We start from the raw sequence: 22510 nt of genomic DNA on the forward strand, positions 1-22510 counted from the left end.
GAAGCCTAGACCATCCCCAGGAGCAAGCTACCTCCAATGCTGCGACAACGATCTCCTCCGGCACTGCCGATCCAACTGCTGTGACAGAACCATCTGTCCAGCCCCCATTTTGTCTGAGAGCTCCTCTTCCGGCTCAAAACCTTTCACCAAGCCTCCGTTAGGCTATCACCACATACGAGCAAGCCACTGCCAAGGCTGCGACAACGATCTTCTCCGGCACTGCCGTCCTAGTGACCTGTCGTCTCTGAAAGAGAAAGGAAAAAACGTCAGAACATGGAAGTATTACCTCAACAGCACAAGCCCCATAAACCACCAAACTAGGAAGGGAGGGACAACAACAAAAGGGTACAGTTTCAAAACTAAAATGGCTTAAGTGTAACTGTTACACCAATTAGACATAAACAAGTTAGATATTCAACAAGTGCTATCCAGACATATAGAAGGGTGAGAAACTAGGTTTTTCAACATGGTATAAGACCAGAGTATGTTTACAAGTGACTGGCAGCATGTCTAATGAAGAAAATAATTATTTTAAAGCAAACATTTCCAAAAAATCTCCAACTATTTTGGTAAAGTTGGAAAATATGGATAGAAGTCATGATTTTATGAAAGCATCTCATCCTGTCACTTTTGGTATCTTGCATATTACAAGCATTGTTGTGTTTTTCTACTTATAATCCAGCTTGCCCTAAAATGTATTATCATTTTTCTTAAGGTCTTCCTGATCAACAACCCTATGGTGGAGGTTATGGAGCAATACCTCCTGTCCAGAATCAACCTGGTGTACCTTTATCAACTTTGATGCCGGTACCTCCTGCTATTCTCAACTGTCCAGCAGGTTTGGAGTACCTTACCCAGGTATCTTGGTTTCCCAAATTAAAGCTCAACATTTTGAGACCTGAGCTTTTGTCCCTTCTCAAAATTTTCTCTGTTTTTGTTGCAATGGATTTTCTTAGGCCCTAAGTTAAAAGAGTATTCCAGGAGTAGAACCGGTGCTTACTGTATCTAGAAGGATATCAGTTACACCACGCTGATAAGGCCAAAACTATTTTCCAGGGTTGCTGCAGAGGGAACTTGCCAGTATTTTGGGTCTGGACTTCCATTATAGACAGGATCAGTCTGATATGCAAATGGAATAGTTTCTCATACATCATAATTGCCAACATTTGACAAAAAATTCCAGGGACACTTTGTAGCACAGCTATCAATTAACTACCTTAAAAATGTACCACATCCACTGCCGCAAAGCTCCGCCCACTTTGTCCAACCCACATAATTAATCTCCGCCTACTTATCAGATTACAGGGTCTACTCAATAAAGGGTAAATTACAGGGACCTAAAGTTTGAAATTCCTATCTCAATTCCATGCAATTCTCTCTTTACTGATACAGTATACAGGTATACAGTAAGCACACAAGCTCTCTGATACACAAGCTCAAAGACAGACAAGTTCACTGACACAAAACACAAACTCATTGATACACACAAATAGGCTTACTGACAGACAAAACTCCGACTTACACACAAGCTTACTACAGACAAACCCACTAGTATAGACACACAAGCAGGGGCGGACTGACAGGTCGGGCAGATCGGTCACTGACCGAGGGCCCGAGTCTGTCAGGGGCCCGGCAGCACAGCCATGCTTCTGCTGTGGAGATCTCCACAGCAGAAGTTATGCAAAAAAAAAAGTGCTGTAAGAAGGTTGCAGGGGCCCATAATGACTCGAAGGGCCCCTGCAACACATCAATCTGCTAATAACCTCCCCCCCCCATCCAGTGAGAGACCTGGCAGCTTACCTCTTACTGCCAGGTCTCCTCTCTGCAGCGCTCAGTGTGAGGATGGGAGGCGGGGCAGGAAGTGACATCACACCCCCTGCTTCCCTCTCACACGGAGCACACTGACAGCATGGATAGAGGGTGAGAAGGAGCCTGTCTGCCCCACTGCTGCTGGAGGAAGATGGAGGGAGAAAACATCACATTGTACAGGTAAGCAGGCCCATACATACATACACTGCCCTCCCCATACACACAGTGCCTCCCCATACACACACTGCCCCCCCCATACACACACAGTGCCCCCCCCCACATACACACACTGCCCCCCATATACACACACACTGCCCCCCCATATACACACACACTGCCCACCCATATATATACACTGCCCAACCATATACATACACTGCCCACACATATATATATATATACACACATACACACTGCCCACCCATATACATACACTGCCCACCCATATACATACACTGCCCACATAGATACACCCATATATATGCACACACACTGCACACACGGCCCCCCACACACATACACTGCACACCCATACATATACATATCCCACCCATATATGCACACACTGCCCCCATCCATATATACGCACACACTGCATACACTGCCCACCCATAGATATACACACACACACACACTGCCCACCCATAGACACACACACACACACACACACACACACACTGCCCACCCATAGATACACACACACACACACACACTGCCCACCCATATATACACACACACACACACACTGCCCACCTATATATACACACGATGCACACACTGCCCACCCATATTTACACACACACACTGCCCACTCATATATACACACACACACACACACTGCATACACTGCCCACCCATATATATATATGTATATATGTATATATATATATATACACACACACACACACACTGCCCACCCATATACACACACACACACACACTGCCCACCCATATACACACACACACACACTGCCCACCCATATACACACACACACACACACTGCCCACCCATATACACACACACACACACACTGCCCACCCATATACACACACACACACACACACTGCCCACCCATATACACACACACACACACACACACACACTGCCCACCCATATATACACATACACTGCACACCCATATATACACACACACTGCACACACTGCCCACCCATATATTCACACACTGCCCCCATACACACATTGCCCCACACACACATGCACTGCCAACACACACACACACATACATTGCCCCACACACCCTACACATTCACTCACTACACCCCCCACCCCACCCATACACACTGAACCTTTCACACACACACCACTGCTCCTATGCCCTACTACAGCCTCATGTCCCAGCAGACCCCAGGTAAGTTGTCAAACTGTTCTCAAACGGTTTGACTACTTACTTTAAAATTATTTTTACCATTTACTTAGTCCTTAAAGCGGCACTGTCATGCCGAATCCCGTTTTTTTTTTAACCCCCCTCCCGCCTCCACTACATCCAATTGACCCCCTAGTCACCCCCAAATGCCCCTAAGCCCCCCAGATTACCTATTTTTAAATCTGTATCTTCTGCCCCGATCTTTATTCAGGGCGCCGCCATCTTTGTGTGGGTAGGTGAAGTCCCTGTGGGACACGTCATCTACCCACACTAGACAGACTGTGAGATTCCCGCACATGCCCAGTGAAACATCTGGACATGCGAACGGGAATTTCATCTATTCATTCATTCATCAGACAGACGAATGAATGAATAGAAAAAATCAGACGAACAAACTAACACTGAGTATCAGTGTTCGTTTGTTCGTTCAGTTTATTACAAGGAGGGAGCTACCGACGTGCAGCTCCCTCCTTGTAATATGTAAAGACAGAAGCGGTGGGGAGCTGTGCTCCCCACCACTTCATAAGCCCCCCAGGTCCCCCCCTCACTCTATGGGGGTCAATATGACCCCCATAATAGCACAAGGGAGATTAAAATCTCCCCAATGCCCCTACTCGCTATACCGCGAGTAGGGGCATGTCCACTAAACAGTGAGCAGCCTGTGGCTGCTCACTGTAAAAACATAAATGGTAATAAGGGGGGGGACCTACTGTCCTCCCCCCTGGCCCCCACCCCTGTGCGGTGGGTGGGGGCACTAATAAAATAATAAGGGGGGGGGAACCTACTGTCCTCCCCCCCGGCCCCCACCCCTGCGCGGTGTGTGGGGGCCCTAATAAAACAATAAGGGGGGGGACCTACTGTCCTCCCCCCGGCCCCCACCCCTGCGCGGTGGGTGGGGGCCCTAATAAAACAATAAGGGGGGGGCCTACTGTCCGGCCCCCACCCCTGCGCGGTGGGTGGGGGCCCTAATAAAACAATAGGGGGGGGACCTACTGTCCTCCCCCCCGGCCCCCACCCCTGCGCGGTGGGTGGGGGCCCTAATAAAATAATAAGGGGGGGGGACCTACTGTCCTCCCCTCCCTGGCCCCCACCCCTGCGCGGTGCGTGGGGGCCCTAATAAAATAATAAGGGGGGGACCTACTGTCCTCCCCCCTGGCCCCCACCCCTGCGCGGTGGGTGGGGGCCCTAAATAAAGATAGGGGGGGGACCTACTGTCCTCCCCCCTGGCCCCCACCCCTGCGCGGTGGGTGGGGGCCCTAATAAAATAATAAGGGGGGGGACCTACTGTCCTCCCCCCTGGCCCCCACCCCTGAGCGGTGGGTGGGGGCCCTAAATGAACCCCCCCCCCCATCAAGGTGACTAGGGGTCCCAAGCCCCTAGTCACCCCCCCACCCCAAAACATTCTAACCCCTACCTACCCCCCTCACCCTAAAAATAGTGAGGGGGGAATAAAATAACTAACCTGTAAAAAAAATAATTAAACTTACCATTTGACGTCTTCTTTTTTCTAAATTCTTCTTTCTTCAGCCCCCAAAAAGGCCAAATAAAAATCCATCATACCCGTCGCACTTTAAAAAAAAAAAAAAAAAAAAAACGAGCGCAAAAAAAAAAATTAATCCATGTTCACCCATGGAGGGCACGCCGCGTACTGAGCTCCGCAGGGCGGGTCAAGGCTTATATAGCCTTGCCCCGCCCTGCAATTAGGCTTAGAACACACTGATTGGTTGGTTTTAGCCAATCAGAGTGCTCTGTGTCATTTTACAAGCGTGGGAAAATTCCAAAGAACTTTCCCACGCTTGTAAAATGACACAGAGCACTGTGATAGGATGGTTTTCAAGCCATCCAATCACAGTGCTCTGTGTAATTTTACAAGCTTGGGAAAGTTCTTTGGAATTTTCCCACGCTTGTAAAATGACACAGAGCACTGTTATTGGATGGCTTGAAATCCATCCTATCACAGTGCTCTGTGTCATTTTACAAGCGTGGGAAAGTTCTTTGGAATTTTCCCACGCTTGTAAAATGACACAGAGCACTGTGATTGGATGGCTTGAAAACCATCCAATCACAGTGATCTGAATTTTACACAGCGTGGGAAAGTTCTTTTGAATTTTCCCACGCTGTGTAAAATGACACAGAGCACTCTGATTGGCTTAAACCAACCAATCAGTGTGTTCTAAGCCTAATTGCAGGGCGGGGCAAGGCTATATAAGCCTTGATCCGCCCTGCGGAGCTCAGTACGCGGCGTGCCCTCCATTGGTGAACATGGATTAATTTTTTTTTTGCGCTCGTTTTTTTTTTTGTTTTTTTTTAAAGTGCGACGGGTATGATGGATTTTTATTTGGCTTTTTTGGGGGCTGAAGAAAGAAGAATTTAGAAAAAAGAAGACGTCAAATGGTAAGTTTAATTTTTTTTTTTTTTACAGGTTAGTTATTTTATTCCCCCCTCACTATTTTTAGGGTGAGGGGGGTAGGTAGGGGATAGAATGTTTTGGGTGGGGGGGGGGTGACTAGGGGCTTGGGACCCCTAGTCACCTTGATGGGGGGGGGGTTCATTTAGGGCCCCCACCCACCGCTCAGGGGTGGGGGCCAGGGGGGGGAGGACAGTAGGTCCCCCCCCCTTATTATTTTATTAGGGCCCCCACCCACAGCGCAGGGGTGGGGGCCAGGGGGGGAGGACAGTAGGTCCCCCCCCCTTATTATTTTATTAGGGCCCCCACCCACAGCGCAGGGGTGGGGGCCAGGGGGGGAGGACAGTAGGTCCCCCCCTTATTATTTTATTAAGGCCCCCACCCACAGCGCAGGGGTGGGGGCCAGGGGGGGAGGACAGTAGGTCCCCCCCCCTTATTATTTTATTAGGGCCCCCACCCACAGCGCAGGGGTGGGGGCCAGGGGGGGAGGACAGTAGGTCCCCCCCCTTATTATTTTATTAGGGCCCCCACCCACAGCGCAGGGGTGGGGGCCAGGGGGGGAGGACAGTAGGTCCCCCCTTATTATTTTATTAGGGCCCCCACCCACAGCGCAGGGGGGGAGGACAGTAGGTCCCCCCCCCTTATTATTTTATTAGGGCCCCCACCCACAGCGCAGGGGTGGGGGCCAGGGGGGGGAGGACAGTAGGTCCCCCCCCTTATTATTTTATTAGGGCCCCCACCCACAGCGCAGGGGTGGGGGCCAGGGGGGGAGGACAGTAGGTCCCCCCCCTTATTATTTTATTAGGACCCCCACCCACAGCGCAGGGGTGGGGGCCAGGGGGGAGGACAGTAGGTCCCCCCCCTTATTATTTTATTAGGGCCCCCACCCACCGCGCAGGGGTGGGGGCCAGGGGGGAGGACAGTAGGTCCCCCCCATCTTTAACCCCCGCGCAGGGGGGGGGGGGGGTTATTAGGTGTTTTTTTGTTTTTGTTTTTACAGTGAGCAGCCACAGGCTGCTCACTGCTTACTAGACATGCCCCTACTCGCGGTATAGCGAGTAGGGGCATATTATTTACTAATACTAAGTAATCTTTACTTAGTATTAGTACATTTGGCTTCAAGACCAATTCAGGTCTTTCAGCCTTTTAGTAGATAGCTCCCTGATACCGTGGGAATTAGGGAGTTATCTACTAAGCGGCTGCAAGATGCAGCCACAGCAATGAATAGGATCGGAGTTTCATTCATTAGAATGAAATTCCGATCCGAACAAAGTACCGAATTGCATCCTAACACCAATGGAAAAACAGTGCTCATTCTGTTAGGATGCAATTCGGCAGTTTTGCCGGCGTTCTGTCTAAGTGACAGGACTTTCGGCAATACTGACAGGAAGCATTGTGGGAATTGGGAGGAAAGCTAGGGATCATGGGAAAATTGGTCTTACCAGCGGAAATTAAGCACACTTTGCTCCTCCGCTGGTCAGAGCTGGTCAAGCGGAGGAATCCTCCATAAGTCAGAGTCCCTACTTTGTCTTATGATTTTAAAGAAAACTAAAGAAGAATGGAAGAAAAGAATAACAGATCCTGAGAGAGGGGGAGAAGAGGAAGAGATTGAGGAAAGGTAAGTTCGGCATGACAGTGCCGCTTTAAAGGACCACTATAGGCACCCAGACCACTTCAGCTCAATGAAGTGGTCTGGGTGCCAGGTCCCTCTAGTTTTAACCCTGCAGCTGAAAACATAGCAGTTTCAGAGAAACTGCTATGTTTCACTAAGGGTTAATCCAGCTTCTAGTGGCGGTCTCACTGACAGCCGCTAGAGGCGCTTCCGCGATTCTCACAGCGAGAAGACAAGCTGGACATCCATAGGAAAGCATTTAGTAATGCTTTCCTATGGGCGGTTTGAATGCGTGTGCGTCTCTTGACGCGAATGCGCATTCGAATCTGACGTCGGCAGAGGAAGGAGAATTCACCAGAGCCGAGGGAGCCCGGCGCAGGAGAAAGGTAAGTGGCTGAAAGGGTTTTAACCCCTTCAGCCCAGCGGCAGGGGGGCCCTGAGGGTGGGGGGAGACATAATGACCCTATAGTGCCAGAAAAACAAGTTTGTTTTCCTGGCACTATAGTGCTCCTTTAATATTTTGTCTTCGAAGGGCCCTGGATCTAATTTTGTCCGAGGGCCCAGAAGGCTGTCAGTCCATCCCTGCACACAAGGCTCACTACAGACAAGCTCAGTGACACACACAAGTTTACTACAGACAAGCTCACTGACACACACAAGTTGACTAAATAGAGGCTCACTGACACACACAAGCTCACTAAATACAAGCTTACTGACACACACATACCCACTGCTGAGTACACACATACAGACTGCTGAGTACTTACACACAGTACACTGAATACACACACAAAAACACACAGAGACTACTAAATACACACACAGGCTGTTGAATGCACACAGGCTGCTGAATACACACACACAGACAGTTGAATACACACACGCATACTGCTGAATACACACACACACAGACTGCTGAATACATACAGACTGCTGAATACATACAGACTGCTGAATGCACACAGACTGCTGAACATACACAGGCTGCTCTATACACACACACACAGACTGCTGAATATACCCAGACTACTGAATACACACAGACTGCAGTGAGGGGTACAGTGTATGTGTGTGAGGGGTGCTGTGTGTGTGATGGGCCCTGTGTTTATGTGTAAGGGGTGTAGTGTTTGAAGGGTGCTGTATGTGTGAGAGGGGTGCAGTGTGTAACGGGTGCTGTGTGAGCACTGCAGTGTGTGTGCATGAGGGGTGCTGTGTGTGGGTGTGAGGGGATGCTGAGTGTGTGTCAGAGGTGCTGTGTGTGAGGGGTGCTTTGTGTCATTGGTGCTGTGTGTGTGTTAAGGGTGGGCTGCCCTGGTGGTCCAGTGGTTGTGGTGAACTCCTCTGGCTGCAGACTCTCTTCACTAATCCCGCATGCAGCATGCTGTGTCGGAGCATTGTCATGGTAACACATGGCAAGGCTCCATACAGCATGCTCGCGGGAGGAGTGCCCTGCCTCCCAGGTCCTCCAGCCCTCCCTGTCACTAACGAAGGGCCTTTGGGATATTTGATCTTCTCACTGGCTCAAGAGGGCCCACAGCAAGAAAGCAGGTCTCCTCTGCTGGCCTGGTCATTGACACACACACACACACAAGCTCACTACAGACAAGCTCACACACACACACACACACAAGCTTTCTCACTAGCAGACACACAAGCTTTCTCACTAGCAGACACATACAGATACAGAGATACACACACACACACACACACACAAGGCTATTTAAGTAGAGTATTTAAGGCCTACCTGGCACTGAAGGCTGTTGTTGGGAGGTCAGGTATCCATCTTGGTCCTCTTCCTTCTGCAGCAAGGTCTGCTGCTTAGCAGGGACGGAGCTTTCGTGCGGGAGGCAGAGTTACAATATGGGGGCGGATCTTGTGTTGTGGGGGCGGAGCCTGCGTCCGCGAGGCAGAGCAGGAGCAGCTGCTGGGAAATCGGAAGGGAGACTGTCAGTGCTCCCTCCAGCCCTAGCAACCTTAATGCAGCCACTCCAGCCCCCAGCAACTCTCTACAGCCCCCAGCATGTCTGTACAGCCCCAGCAGTTCTCTCCTGAATTCCCTCGGACTGTAACAGGCTGTTACAGTCCGAGGAAACATAATAAAAGCACATGGACAGCAAGTTGCTGGGACTGTCCCGGGAGGGTGATTTACCCAGGACAGACTCCAACTTGCCAGGACTGTCCCTGCAAAAATGGGATAGTTGGCAACTATGATACTTTTTATGAGACCTGCGCTGTTTTTCCCATTCTCAGAGTTCTCATATTCTTTGTTTTTGTTGCAATAAAACTCAAGGCTCCCCAAAGTCTAAGTTATTGTCAGGAAGAAATTGTAGCATCTGATCACAGGTGTCTTCAAGATTTTGTTATAAATGCACTATAGAGCTTTCTGTGTAATAAATTGTTTATATTGTAAACCTATCTATCTCTAAAAATAATGATGTTTTTAAGTAAACCTATAGCTCAAGCTTATTTTGCAATATATTTCATTTTACACCAGTTTGAAGTTGGTAAAATTATATTTTCTATATCTACATTGATAGCTAAATTTACATAGTAACAAATTTGAAGAAATACTCAAATGCATCAAGTTCAATCCTTAACACAGTACTCACATTTATAAAAGTTGGATTGAAAAAACATATTGTATATTTTACTCCTCTTCTCTGGTTTCTCCTACCCTCCACTTGATCCTGTAAGGAAATTATACAGGAGTGATCCTTACCAACTGACTCTAGGCCACACGGAGGACCTTTAAAAGAATGCACTATAACAACTACAGTGTGGCATACTGGGTCCTCTGATAGTAAATGTCTGCTTTTCAGAGAGTGGGAACTCTGCCTGAACTAAGCCAATGTGCTTAGCTCATTGGCTAAAAGTAATTAACTGTGGGGTTCCCAGCTCCCTGTATTTGCAGAGGGGACCCAGCAGACTGCAGCAGTACATTACAGCTCTTCCCTCTCTCTAACTCCCACGAGCGTGGTGTGCGTGCTGCGCAGAGTGTTGCCATGGTAACCAGGCCCTGCACACTGTAGTGGTTATGGTGCTTGGAGTGTTGGAGTATTCCAACTAGTCATCCAGGTGTCCTTTTCGGATTCCTAGTAGTTTGTTTGCTTATTCATTTACGGAAGTGGCCTACTAATATGTTTACATCCCAAACAATCTAGTTGATTCCTTAAGATTGCAAAGAGAGCAAATCATTTGCTTCAAATTACATTTAATCCCACTAGTAAAAGTTTTTACTTTTTAGAAATCTGTAGAATTTTAGTGATGTGAGGTTTGAAAACAGTGCAAACTTTGTAATTTTATGAATACATTTTAATTTGTGTAGATGATGAAATTTCTAAACTTGTAATATTGGTCCTATATCCAAAGTTATATAACTTGTTTAATGTAAGTAGAAGGAATAAGTCAAACAACAATATACAGGTTGCGCCAAGAAAAATACTCCAAACATAATAGTATATAATAATAAGAGAAATAAAAAACACACCGGATAAAAGAGTCCACAATAAAACGTAAAAGAATATAAAATGCCAAATGGTACAGCACAGTCTCAAAGGTGGCAATAGATCTTCTAGTGCTGGTATGGGACTTTTTTGGTAGCTTTGCTTAATAGCAGTATATTAAATAGAAGCAAAAACATAGGCAAACCAATAGTGCAATATGGTAATACGTAGTAGGACAAACGACACTTAGATAAGATGTCAACATAGAAACATAGAATGTGACGGCGGATAAGAACCATTCAGCCCATCTACTCTGCCCAATTTTTTTTAAATACTTTCATTAGTCCCTGGCCTTATCTTATAGTTAGGATAGCCTTATGCATATCCCACGCATGCTGAAACACGTTTACTGTGCTAACCTCTACCACTTCTGCTGGAAGCCTATTCCATGCATCCACTCCCTCTCAGTAAATCAATAAAATAAAAATTCCGGATATGTTTTTTAAACCTTTGCCCCTCTAATTTAAGAGTATGTCCTCTTGTTGTGGTAGTTTTTCTTCTTTTAAATATAGTCGCCTCCTTTACCGTGTTGATTCCCTTTATGTATTTAAATGTTTCTATCATATCCCCCGTCTCATCTTTCCTCCAAGCTATACATGTTAAGTTCCTTTAACCTTTCCTTGAAAGTTTTATCCTGCAATCCATGAACCAGTTTAGTAGCCCTTCTCTGAACTCTCTCTAAAGTATCAATATCCTTCTGGAGATACGGTCTCCAGTACTGCGCACAATACTCCAAGTGAGGTCTCACCAGTGTTCTGTACAATGGCATGAGCTCTTCCCTCTTTCTACTGCTAATACCTCTCCCTATACAAACCAAGCATTCTGCTAGCATTTCCTGCTGCTCTATTACATTGTCTGCCTACCTTTAAGTCATCAGAAATAATCACCCCTAAATCCCTTTCCTCAGATGTTGAGAATTGGACTCTATCAAATATTCTGTACTCTGCCCTTGGGTTTTTACATCCAAGATGCATTATCTTGCACTTAGCCACATTAAATGTCAGTTGCCATAACTCTGACCATTTTTCTAGTTTACCTAAATCATTTGCCATTTGGCTTATCCCTCCTGGAACATCAACCCTGTTACATATCTTAGTAACATCAGCAAAAAGACATACCTTACCATCAAGACCTTCTACAATATCACTAAAAAAACATTAAAGAGAATTGGTCCAAGTACAGATCCCTGAGGTACCCCACTGGTGACAAGCCAATGCTTCGAATATATTCCATTGACTACAACCCTCTGTTGCCTGTCACTCAGCCTCTGCCTTACAATATTGGAATCCAAACTTAAAGATTGCAGTTCTATGTGTAACAGTGTCAAAAGCCTTACTGAAATCTAGGTAAGCAATGTCTACTGCACCACCCTGATCTATTATTTTAGTTACCCAATCAAAAAAAAATAAGATTAGTTTGGCATGATCTCCCTGAAGTAAACCCATGTTGTCTCTGATCTTGAAATCCATGTATTTTTAGATGTTCAACAATCCGATCCTTTAACATGGTTTCCATTACTTTCCCCACTACTGAAGTAAGGCTTACTGGCCTATAGTTGCCTGACTCCTCCCTACTACCTTTCTTGTGAATGGGCACAACATTTGCTAACTTCCAATCTTCTGGGACTACTCATATTAACAATGATTGGTTAAATAAATCTGTTAATGGTTTTGCTAGTACACCACTAAGCTCTCTTAAAGGACCACTATAGTGCCAGGAAAACATACTTGTTTTCCTAGCATTATAGTGCCCTGAGGGTGCCCCCACCCTCAGGGTCCCACTCCCGCCGGGCCTTTCTCCAGTGCCGGGCTCCCTCGGTGCTGGAGACTCTCCTCCTCCTTTCCCCGTCATCGGCTGAATGCACATGCGCGGCAATTCAGAATGCTTTCCTATGGATGCTGGCGTCTTCTCACTGTGAAAATCACAGTGAGAAGCGCGGAAGCGCCTCTAGCGGCTGTCAATGAGACAGCCACTAGAGGCTGGATTAACCCTAAAGTTAACATAGCAGTTTCTCTGAAACTGCTATGTTTACAGCAGAAAGGGTTAATCCTAGGTGGACCTGGCACCCAGACTACTTCATTAAGCTGAAGTGGTCTGGGTGCCTATAGTGGTCCTTTAATAACTTTGGGTGTATTCCATCAGGTCCCATTGACTTATTTGTCTTTACTTTTGACAGTTGAAATAGAACCTCTTCCTCTGTAAACTCACATGTAACAAATGACTCATTTGTCCTTTTTCCAAACTTAGGCCCCTGTCCTTAATTTTCATCTGTAAATACTGAACAGAAATATTCATTGAGGCAGTCAGCTAGACCTTTATCCTCTTCTACATACCTTCCTTCTTTTGTTTTTAATCTAACTAATCCTTGTTTTACTTTCCTTTTCTCATTTATATACTGACTGTGCTATTTTCTCTTGTGTGTGTGATTTGGAAGCTCTTATAACTTGCTTAGCCTCTTTCTGCCTAATCTTATAGATCATTCTGTCTTCCTCACTCTGTTTTTTTTTTTTTTATAATTACTAAATGCTAACTATTTGTTTTTAACTATTTTGGCTACATCTGCGGAGTACCACAGTGGTTTCTTGAATTGTCTCCTTTTACTGACAAGCCTAATGCAATTTTATGTTGCCTTCAGCAGTGCAACTTTTAAATAATCCAATTTCTACTGGACTCCATTTACATTGCTCCAGTCTGATAATGACTCCTTTACAAATATTCCAATTTTAGAAAAGTTTGTTTTTCTAAAGTCTAAAACTTTTGTTTTTGTGTGGTGTGACTCAGTCACTGTTCTAACTGCACTGTCTAATAACCCACACTGACTGATGATCACTGGATCCTAAACTTTCACCTACAGTAATATCTGATACCAAATCTCCATTTGTTAACACTAAATCTAGTATGGCCTCCTTACGAGTTGGCTCCTTAACGACTTGTTTTAGAGACAATCCCAGTAGGGAGTTTAGAATATGTGTGCTCCTGGCACAAGCAGCTATTTTGGTTTTCCTATTCACATCAGGAAGATTAAAGTCACCCATGATGATAACTTCCCCCTTCATTGTAATTTTAGCTATTTCCTCAACTCACATATGGTAGAGCTATAACCAGCTCTAGGTAAAACAGCATGCAGTTTTATGCAATCCCCACTTTCAGGATATCCCTCTGGTTTTGGTACACAGTAGAATGATAGTAAATCACAACTGGATTACCATAAGGTAGATCATATGGAATGACAAAAAAAGCAGCCAATGGTGCTCTCTATATAGATAGGTACGTATCAATAAGGAAAATAAAAATACACTTACAATAGAGAAGACTAACCGCTCTATGTATCAAGCCTGGGTGGTATAGATTTATTTGGTTGGTTGTCCGCAGTAGGTAATGGGTCCAGATGTTGGGTAAAAGTATAAAAATAAATAATACGTTTTTTTGTAAAAAAAATATTGCTAAAAGACAGGTAGTGAGGTAGCCAAAATACTTTATTTAACAACAGCATAAAAACCACAACACGTTTCTCCCCTTAAGGCTTTCTCACCACTTGAGACTGTGCCGTACCATTTGGTATTTTTTATTCTTTCAAGTTTTATTGTGGATCCTGTGTGATTTTTATTGCTCCTATTGCTTTTATTCTATTATTATATACTATTGTGTTTGGAGTATTTTTCTTGGCGCTACCTGCATATTGTTGTTTGACCTTGTTCTTCTTTCTTGGGGGTTGGAGAGATTCCCATATTATCAGGTGTGCTGCCTCCAATCCTAGTGTTCTTAGTTTGTTTAGCACGACTCTATTCCTTGTTAAGTAGAAGGCATACTTTGCTAATTTTAAATTTTTTATTTATTTAGATCGATCAGGTTCTAGTTCACCAACAAGTGGAACTGTTGGAAGGTATGCATGTTTTTCTTCTCTACCTACTCAGGGCTGGATTCCCAGAGTAGGCTCCTGCCTACAGGCACATGTCCTCTAGGGGGTGTCTGTTTTCATCCCATATAGTGTGCTTTTTTGGAGATTTATTGGGCTGTTATGTAGATAAGGGTTGAACAATAAGTACCAGTATCTTTGCTCAGTGCCTTCTGTATCCTCCTATACTTGATAGGTTTTAGAGGGGGTAAAACTTTTTGTTCAAGCTCCACATACAGGAAGTGCCTTTCAGGAGTAGGAGTGAGTGCATTCAGTGATACACACTGTATAACAGCTACTGCAGTTCAACAATCAATTATAGGAATACAAAAGACATAGGAGGATTCAGTACTTTGCAAATAATCCTTTGAACTTCACCCAGAAATCAGGACTGTCCCGCTGGATCTGAGAATGTTGTGATTTTCTGGCCATCTAATGCATTTAAATAATTCTGGGAGTTGTTGGTCATTTGCATTAAGGAGGGGGAGAGGGTATAGAGGTTCCTACTGTCAGTGTCATCTTTGTAAAAAAAAATATATATATATTTCATGTGAATGTCTATGCCCCTAGTCAACAAGACTTTCTTGTTGTATGGTAAGTGGTAGTAGCCACTAAGTGAACACCTATTAATTTGTATCTTAATATGAATGGATCCTCCACCAGATTTGAATCTTAATTTGTGTGTAGAGCATATCAAATATTACTTACTAGCGTGCACAAATCTTATTTTATTTTTTTCTCTATTCTCTTCTCATTTCCAGCCCTACTTGGGATTGAAATTAATAATAAATATGAAGTAAAAAACTCTGTGGGTCAGAGAGTGTACTTTGCTGCAGAACAAAGCAATTGCTGCCTCCGTATGTTCTGTGGACCTTCCCGCCCCTTTGTCATAACTATTGTTGACAATACAGGTCGTGAAGTCATAAAATTACTCAGACCATTAAGATGTTCCTACTGTTTTATACCTTGTTTCCTGCAGAAAGTAAGTATGTACTTTGCAATTTGCTAAAATTCATACATTATATACACAAGCTTTTGTGGCTTAAAGTCCAACTTATAGGAACACTCCAAGCACCATATCCATGATAGCTTGTTGTAGTGGTTATGGTGCCAGGAGTGCCATGGCACCCTCTCAGAGCAAGTAATCAAACTATTTAAGAACCGTTTGAAAACTTGCCTGCTGTGCGCATGCTGCTGCCTCCCTGGTGTTGCAAGCTCCTTGAGGGGATTTAAGAATATAGAAGACTAATAATTAACCTGCCCACCCACCAATGCTAGATTTACACCTCCACCCAATGCCCATGGGTAGGCACACAAGGAAGACTAGTGCCAGATTTCCCTCGCAGTATTTGACACACCCCATCCCCATGAGTTAGGGCCATTGCTAGCTGCACATGCCCTTGATTTAATAACAGTGAGCAGCAGCTAGCTGTTCACTGTTTACTAGACATGCTCCCACCCATGAGAGAGGGCATAAGGTAGTTGTTCAACCTCCCTTAAAGTAATATGAAGGTCATATTGACTCTCATAGGCTTTTTATTTACATTTTAATGTGATGGCTTGCCTTCAAGCACTGGTGAGTTGCCACATGGTTAACCTGACGCTGCCTAGATTTTTTTTTTATTTTAACTATTTGTCCACTAGTTTTATTGTTGCCACATAGAACATAATTTGTAATTTAAAGGGACTCTAGAGACACCAGAACAACTACAGCTTATTATATTTGTTCTGGTGAGTAGAATTTAGGCGTTTTGCAGTAAACACAGTTTTTTCAGAGAAAAGGCATTGTTTACATTACAGCCTTGGGATACCTCCACTGGCCACTCCAAATATGGCTACTGGAAATGCTTCCAGGGGCAGTACAGCACATGGTGCGCGAGCGGCATCAGAACTGTTCAGCTTGGCAGGAGAGTAGCGGCTTCCAGCTCCGGCATCCTTCCGGGATTAGTTAATCGTTCTTCGTTTTTACATTTCAGCCAGAACCGGGTATGACAGGAGGACCTGGGCAGTAAAGTCTCACCAACTACTGTACACCAATGCTAAACTCGTGGTCTCTTGGAAACAAGTACCACAATACGTTAATGTAAGGGTTCCTTTTGGGGGAGAGGTTTTTTTTAATTTTCCGTAATAAACACAGTGTTACACTATGTGGATCTCGTTGTATTTTTTTTAAGGTACGGTGAACACTGTTGCAAGCTGTCAATTCAAAGATTGTAGATCCAACATGTGTGGCAATATCACCCCCCTACAAACTACCTAAGGACTCTTGGACATTACAGTATATGATTTATTTTTTTAAGGAGTATGTGCTGTGACATATATGTTGCTGATTTGTTTGAAGTAATTTATTTTTTACTAATTTTATAGGTGCATACATTGCTATTCTGCTTCATAGATTACATGTGGATTACCTGGATTGTGCAATTAGGGTTTTTCCACCATAGCGCTGACACTTTATTGTAAAGAAAAACATATACCATGTTTTATTCAGCCATCCAGGTTCTCAATATTTCACAAAGAAATAGAGAATATGTCATTTTTGGCCAATGAACAAAATGTTATGGCAATTTATGAACAATATATATTTTTACCGATTGGTATTAATAAAGGTTTAAGAGAAAAAAATATGAACATGTATTTACAAAAGTATTTCATCTCTTCTTTGATTTTCTTTTACTACAGCTTGAAGTGCAGGCACCACCAGGAGTCACAATTGGTTACGTCAAACAAAATTGGGATGCTTGTCTGCCAAAATTTTCTATCCTAAATGAGAGAGAAGAAGAGGTCTTAAAAATCAGTGGACCATTTATGCCCTGTAACTGTTGTTCAGATGTTAATTTTGAGGTAATAGTAAATTAATCTGAATAATGTTATTTAGAATGTTACTAATCCACTCTACCTTATGCACTCAAAAAAAGTAAATTTCTGCGTATGCTGCTATTATATATGGTTTCCTATGTGAAATTGGTCCACGTAAAAGTGCATTTTTGCATTGCAGTTATATATAGTGTATTACTTTTTTTGTAATTAGATGCTAACTGAATGAATGACAACCTTTTTACATGAGTTGAAATCACTTATTAATATTGAGGGTTCGGCACAATGTGCTCGTTATCAAAAATATTCCTACTCTGTGCACATTGTGAATTTAGAAGAGAGAAGAAGAAACACCTCTGCATGAATTCATGGTTTGACTTCCAAACTGTCTGTCAGTGCCGCTCCCTGCATTTTTCTTTCTGGTCTTGAGAGTAGACATGTGCAATTAGTTTAGAATGCTTACTAATGTCTGAAGTGCCGAACCGAATTACATTGGTCCGAATTGCCAAAGTGCTTCGGATTTCTGAAAAGTGGCAAAACAAGAGAGAAGGAGGGAAAATTACATGAATGATGACAGGAATCTTGACCAATAAGCTAATTCCTGGCACTGGGAGCCCTACAGATGTGAAAGTGGTAGTGGTGGTAGTCCTGGCACTGGGAGCCCTACAGATGTGTAAGTGGTTGTGGTAGCAATCTGCCCATTATGGGCAGGGAGCTCCCAGTGCCAGGACTGAAACCACAACCACTTACACATCTGTAGAGCTCTGTCAGGATTATGATCCAGCACGTAGAATTGTGTAACACAGAGGACTGACAGGTAACGTATACCGGACCTTAGAATGGCCGGACTAACGTACCAAGTAATAGTCAGGAATAGCCGAGGTTAAGGGACACAGAAAGAGACACAACGATAAGGAAAAGCCAGGGGTCAGGGATGCCAGAAATCAGGGAAGTCATAATCAATGCCAAAGTCAAATAACCAGAAAAAACAGAATCAATAACGCGCTCTCGGACAACCACAAGGGAAACCACGACAGGGCACTGAGCAAGAGGAGAACTGGGCCTAAATACCCCGTCAGTGGATCTGATTAGTTGTAACCGGCCTTTGACCCCAAAGGCAGTTACCAGGTTCCGATTTGCAGAACAGTAAATGCCATTAATCACATTTTTATGTGCGGAATACGTGACAAACTCCCAGTGCCAGCATTGCCACCACAACCACTTACACATCTATAGGGCTCCCAGTGCCAGGATTGCCACCACAACCACTTAAACATCTGAAGGGCTCCCAGTCCCCAGACTGCCAGAACAACCAATTACACATTGATAGGGTTCCCAGTGCCCGGACTGCCACCACAACCACTTACCAGACATTCTCCTGCTTACGAATGTCCGAAGTTCCGAATTGCTGAAGTTTGGTAGTTCGGAAGTGCCGAACCGAACCAAATGCCATTGGTCCAAATTTCTGAAGCAGACACATTTTTTTACTTACCCGAATTTCTGAACCGAATTTTTTGCCCATGCACATCCCTACATGAGAGTTGGAAACACCTGCAAAGAGCTCCTGTTAACTCCCCTGAGCTAAACCGCACAGCCAACTCTGACTAATCACTATAAATGAGCTAAGCCCTACACCACTGGACATAGCTCAAAGCTTTGGCTGTCATTCAGGCAGAAAGCAGTACGCAGCAGACCCCAGGTAAGAAGTCAAAGCACTGACTATAGTAGTTTTGGTGATTGGAGTGTTCATTTAATTTTAAATTTCCGACCTCAGAAAAACATATTTACTAAATATAAGGTGTTAAGTAAACAGAATATTAAACATCTGGGGAAGTGGCAGTTTTCCTTTAAACGTGTTTGTAAGAGTACCTTTAACCCCTTAACCCCTTCAGGACGGGTGACGGACGAGGTCCGTCATCCAGGGGATACCCTTAACGACGGATGACGGACCTCGTCCGTCACGCGGTAAAATTAACCCCAGATCGCCGCAATCGCGGCGATCGTTGGGTTAATGGTGCTCCGGTCTGCCTCTGCATTAGAGGCAGACCGGGAGCACCGGATCGGGCTATCCCAGCACATGTGCCCGCTCTGACAGCATGTCAGAGCGGGCACATGTGCTCTGTATACTCACCTCCGCCTCCCTGCACTTCCGGGTTCAGTGTGAAGTGCAGGGAGACGGATCTTCAGTGATCCTGCCCCCTGGTGTGTAAAAAAAAAAGTTAAATTAAAATCCCACCCCCCTTTACCCATATTAATAAAAAATTAACCCCTTCCCTGCCAATTGATCACTGACTACAGTGATCAATTGGCAGGGATTAAATTTTAATATGATCTGTTTTTTTTTTAACCCCTGAGGGTTAATTCTTTTTTTTTTTTTTTTAACCCTCAGGGGTTAAATTTATTTTATTAATTAATTTAAATATTTTAAAATTATAAATTTAGCTAGCTGGGGAGGGTGGAAGTTAGTGAGAATTGGGGGAATTAGTGTTAGGCTAACTAGGGGTTAACGTTAAAAAAAGTTTTAAAATAAGCTTTAAAAAGTTAAAAAATTAAGTTAAAAAAAGTTTTAATAACGTTTATGTAAAAAATTAAAAAAAATAAACCCTTTACCCAGTCCAAATAAAAATTAACCCCTTCCCTGCCAGTCTATCACTGCCTACAGTGATCAAAATACAGATCACAGTATTATACTGTGATATAATTTTTTTTTTTTAACCCCTGACGATTAACTTTTATTTATTTGTTAACCCTCAGGGGTTAAATTTATTTAATTAACTAATTTAAATATTGTATAATTAAATATTTTGCTAGCTGGGGTGGGTGGGAGTTATGGGAAAATGGGGAATTTACTGTTAGTGCTGCTTACTGCTAGTTAGGGGTTAACGGTAAAAGAAAAAGCTTTGAAAAATGTTATATCTGTAAAAAAAAGTTTTACGAAAGTTTAGGAAACTTTAAAAAAATTAATAAGCAAAACAAAAGTTTAAAAAATAGTTTTAAAAAGTAAAAACAGTTTTAAAAAGTTAAAAAAAATTTATTTAATAATGCTCATTACCACTACACCTGGTACAAGCTAGCGGAAAAATTATCCCACGCTAAGGTTCAAAATATGCCTTTTGAGGGGCGGGGCCTAACCGCCATTCTGAGCGGCCGCACATGAAGTGAGCTCCTGGCTAAACTATACGAAAAAGCTGATAAACTGACTCAATATCCAAGCAAATCTGACAAATCCTACTGAGGACACCCTGAGCCACAATCTACGGCATATTACCGATCGAATGGTGATTTTACCTCGACGCATCTCCGAGAAAAAACGGTGGAGACAGCTGGTGAGAAACGGCCGTTCTCCTTGCTGATACTCTGCCTGACAAGGAGAAGCAATCGGAATTCCCGTTCCCCACCCTGCCGGTGAGGGACATCCCGGTAAATAATCGACTGTCCATCGAAAAGAGGGGACCTATGTAATCCCGCAGAAGCCCTAGTAAGCTGAGGCCTTTCAAATCAGCCGTCCCAAAATGGCGGATGCGCCATGTGAAGGCAGCCTTGCGACTTCCATGAAGCGCCTGGACGAAATCTTCGCCAATTTCTGGCGCAAACTCGCAGTCAGGCAAGAGCAACGAGAGGAGAGGGAACGGGACGACAGCTCACTGCAAAGGGCGAAGTCGCCGTCCGCCACTCACCGACCTGCTAAACATGCAACCTCCACGCCACACACTCTTCACCAGCGGAGGCGACGCAACCGACCCTCGGGCACTTACAGAAGCCCAAAAGCCACTAAAATTCAGCACCGCTACCCCGGGCTGAAAATAGCAAGAGTGAGCCTCCCGGCGCACCTCCAGGGGATGAGGCTTCAAGCGCAAGCCTGCAATGCACCGCACCGAGCCAGCGGAGGAGCTGCACACAACCAAACCGGCAGGAACCGGAGCCCGACGCAAGTATGGGAAAGACAACACACCAAGATCAGGGCCATTGAGACTCTCATACCTCGAAGAAGCCAGGTACCAAGACGAGGGATGGGGGTGATCGACCACTAGTAAGCAGCCTGGACATTTCAGTTACCGTCCCGCTCTTCTCTCACGGACTGATTTGTACCGATCCACACCTGGACTATTTACGCTACCTGGCCCACTTAAGTGACCGTTATTTCCAACAACCCTCAAAGCGTGAATGTTCCTAATTGTTCAATTGTTTTCATGTGTTTAAGTGTTTCATTGTTAGGCATCCTCATGGTATTTTCTTAATACTTAAATGATGACATATAACTCACACCAGTCACACACCCTCAATCACGGCATAGCTTGTAGCCAACCTGCAGACATACACACTCATAAAACACACAGTACTAGTGATGATTGTCAGTTAATATAGCTTGAATACCACACAAACTTGTTTAACTACCTACTGACACTTATTATTATTGTTAAGATACTATACCCCACCTGCAACCCCTATATATGAAAATGTGCAATCTTTATTAATGCCAGGCTCATCATATATCCTGCCTATTTTACTGTACTGGTTGGAGCTGTTGTGACATACTTTCTCATTCACCTCAAAGTCTAGATAGATTTACACACTCTGACAGCAAACACCACAATATAGATCTAGACCGTTTTACTAAGCATGTTCATTAACTTGTCAATACCTTTTTTTAAAAATGTGCAAAAGTTTTTATCAATGCCTTACTATGTGTAAACCATGTACCATGTCTCTTTGTCAATTGCTGTTGGGGCATGACAAACTTGTATGGAATTCACTGCACAACAAAATAAAGAATTAAAAAAAAAAAATGCCTTTTGAAATACCCTGGGATGTCTTCTTTAAGAAATGGTATGGCTTTATGGGGTATTTGGATTATATAGCCTGGTAAAATACTCTAAAATGGGACATGGGCACAGCGTAAAAATTTAAAGTTTGAAAAAAAATGGAATGGCTGTGTCCCAAATGTGCCCCTCCGATGTCCACATATACCTGGCAAAGGTACATACAGGGGTATTTTTGTACTCAGCCGACATAGCTGAGCAACATATAAAGTATTATAGAGTGGTGGTACACATAAGGTTTGCAAAATATACTGTGCAAAC

At 44.1% G+C, this 22510-nt stretch overlaps 1 protein-coding gene across 1 annotated transcript in view; it reads left to right on the forward strand.

Moving 5' to 3' along the window:
- Positions 1-9234: 9234 nt before the first annotated feature.
- The window catches only part of LOC134585330 (phospholipid scramblase 2-like), a 35727-nt gene continuing 22451 nt past the window's right edge, over positions 9235-22510 (forward strand). The window contains exons 1-4 of the mRNA XM_063440740.1: positions 9235-9279; positions 14558-14600; positions 15374-15594; positions 17295-17456. Coding sequence (XP_063296810.1) covers positions 9235-9279; positions 14558-14600; positions 15374-15594; positions 17295-17456 — 471 coding nt within the window. The remainder of the gene's footprint in view (positions 9280-14557; positions 14601-15373; positions 15595-17294; positions 17457-22510) is intronic.

This window comes from Pelobates fuscus, chromosome 2 (assembly GCF_036172605.1).
Source record: "Pelobates fuscus isolate aPelFus1 chromosome 2, aPelFus1.pri, whole genome shotgun sequence".
Classification (NCBI taxonomy): Eukaryota; Metazoa; Chordata; class Amphibia; order Anura; family Pelobatidae; genus Pelobates; species Pelobates fuscus.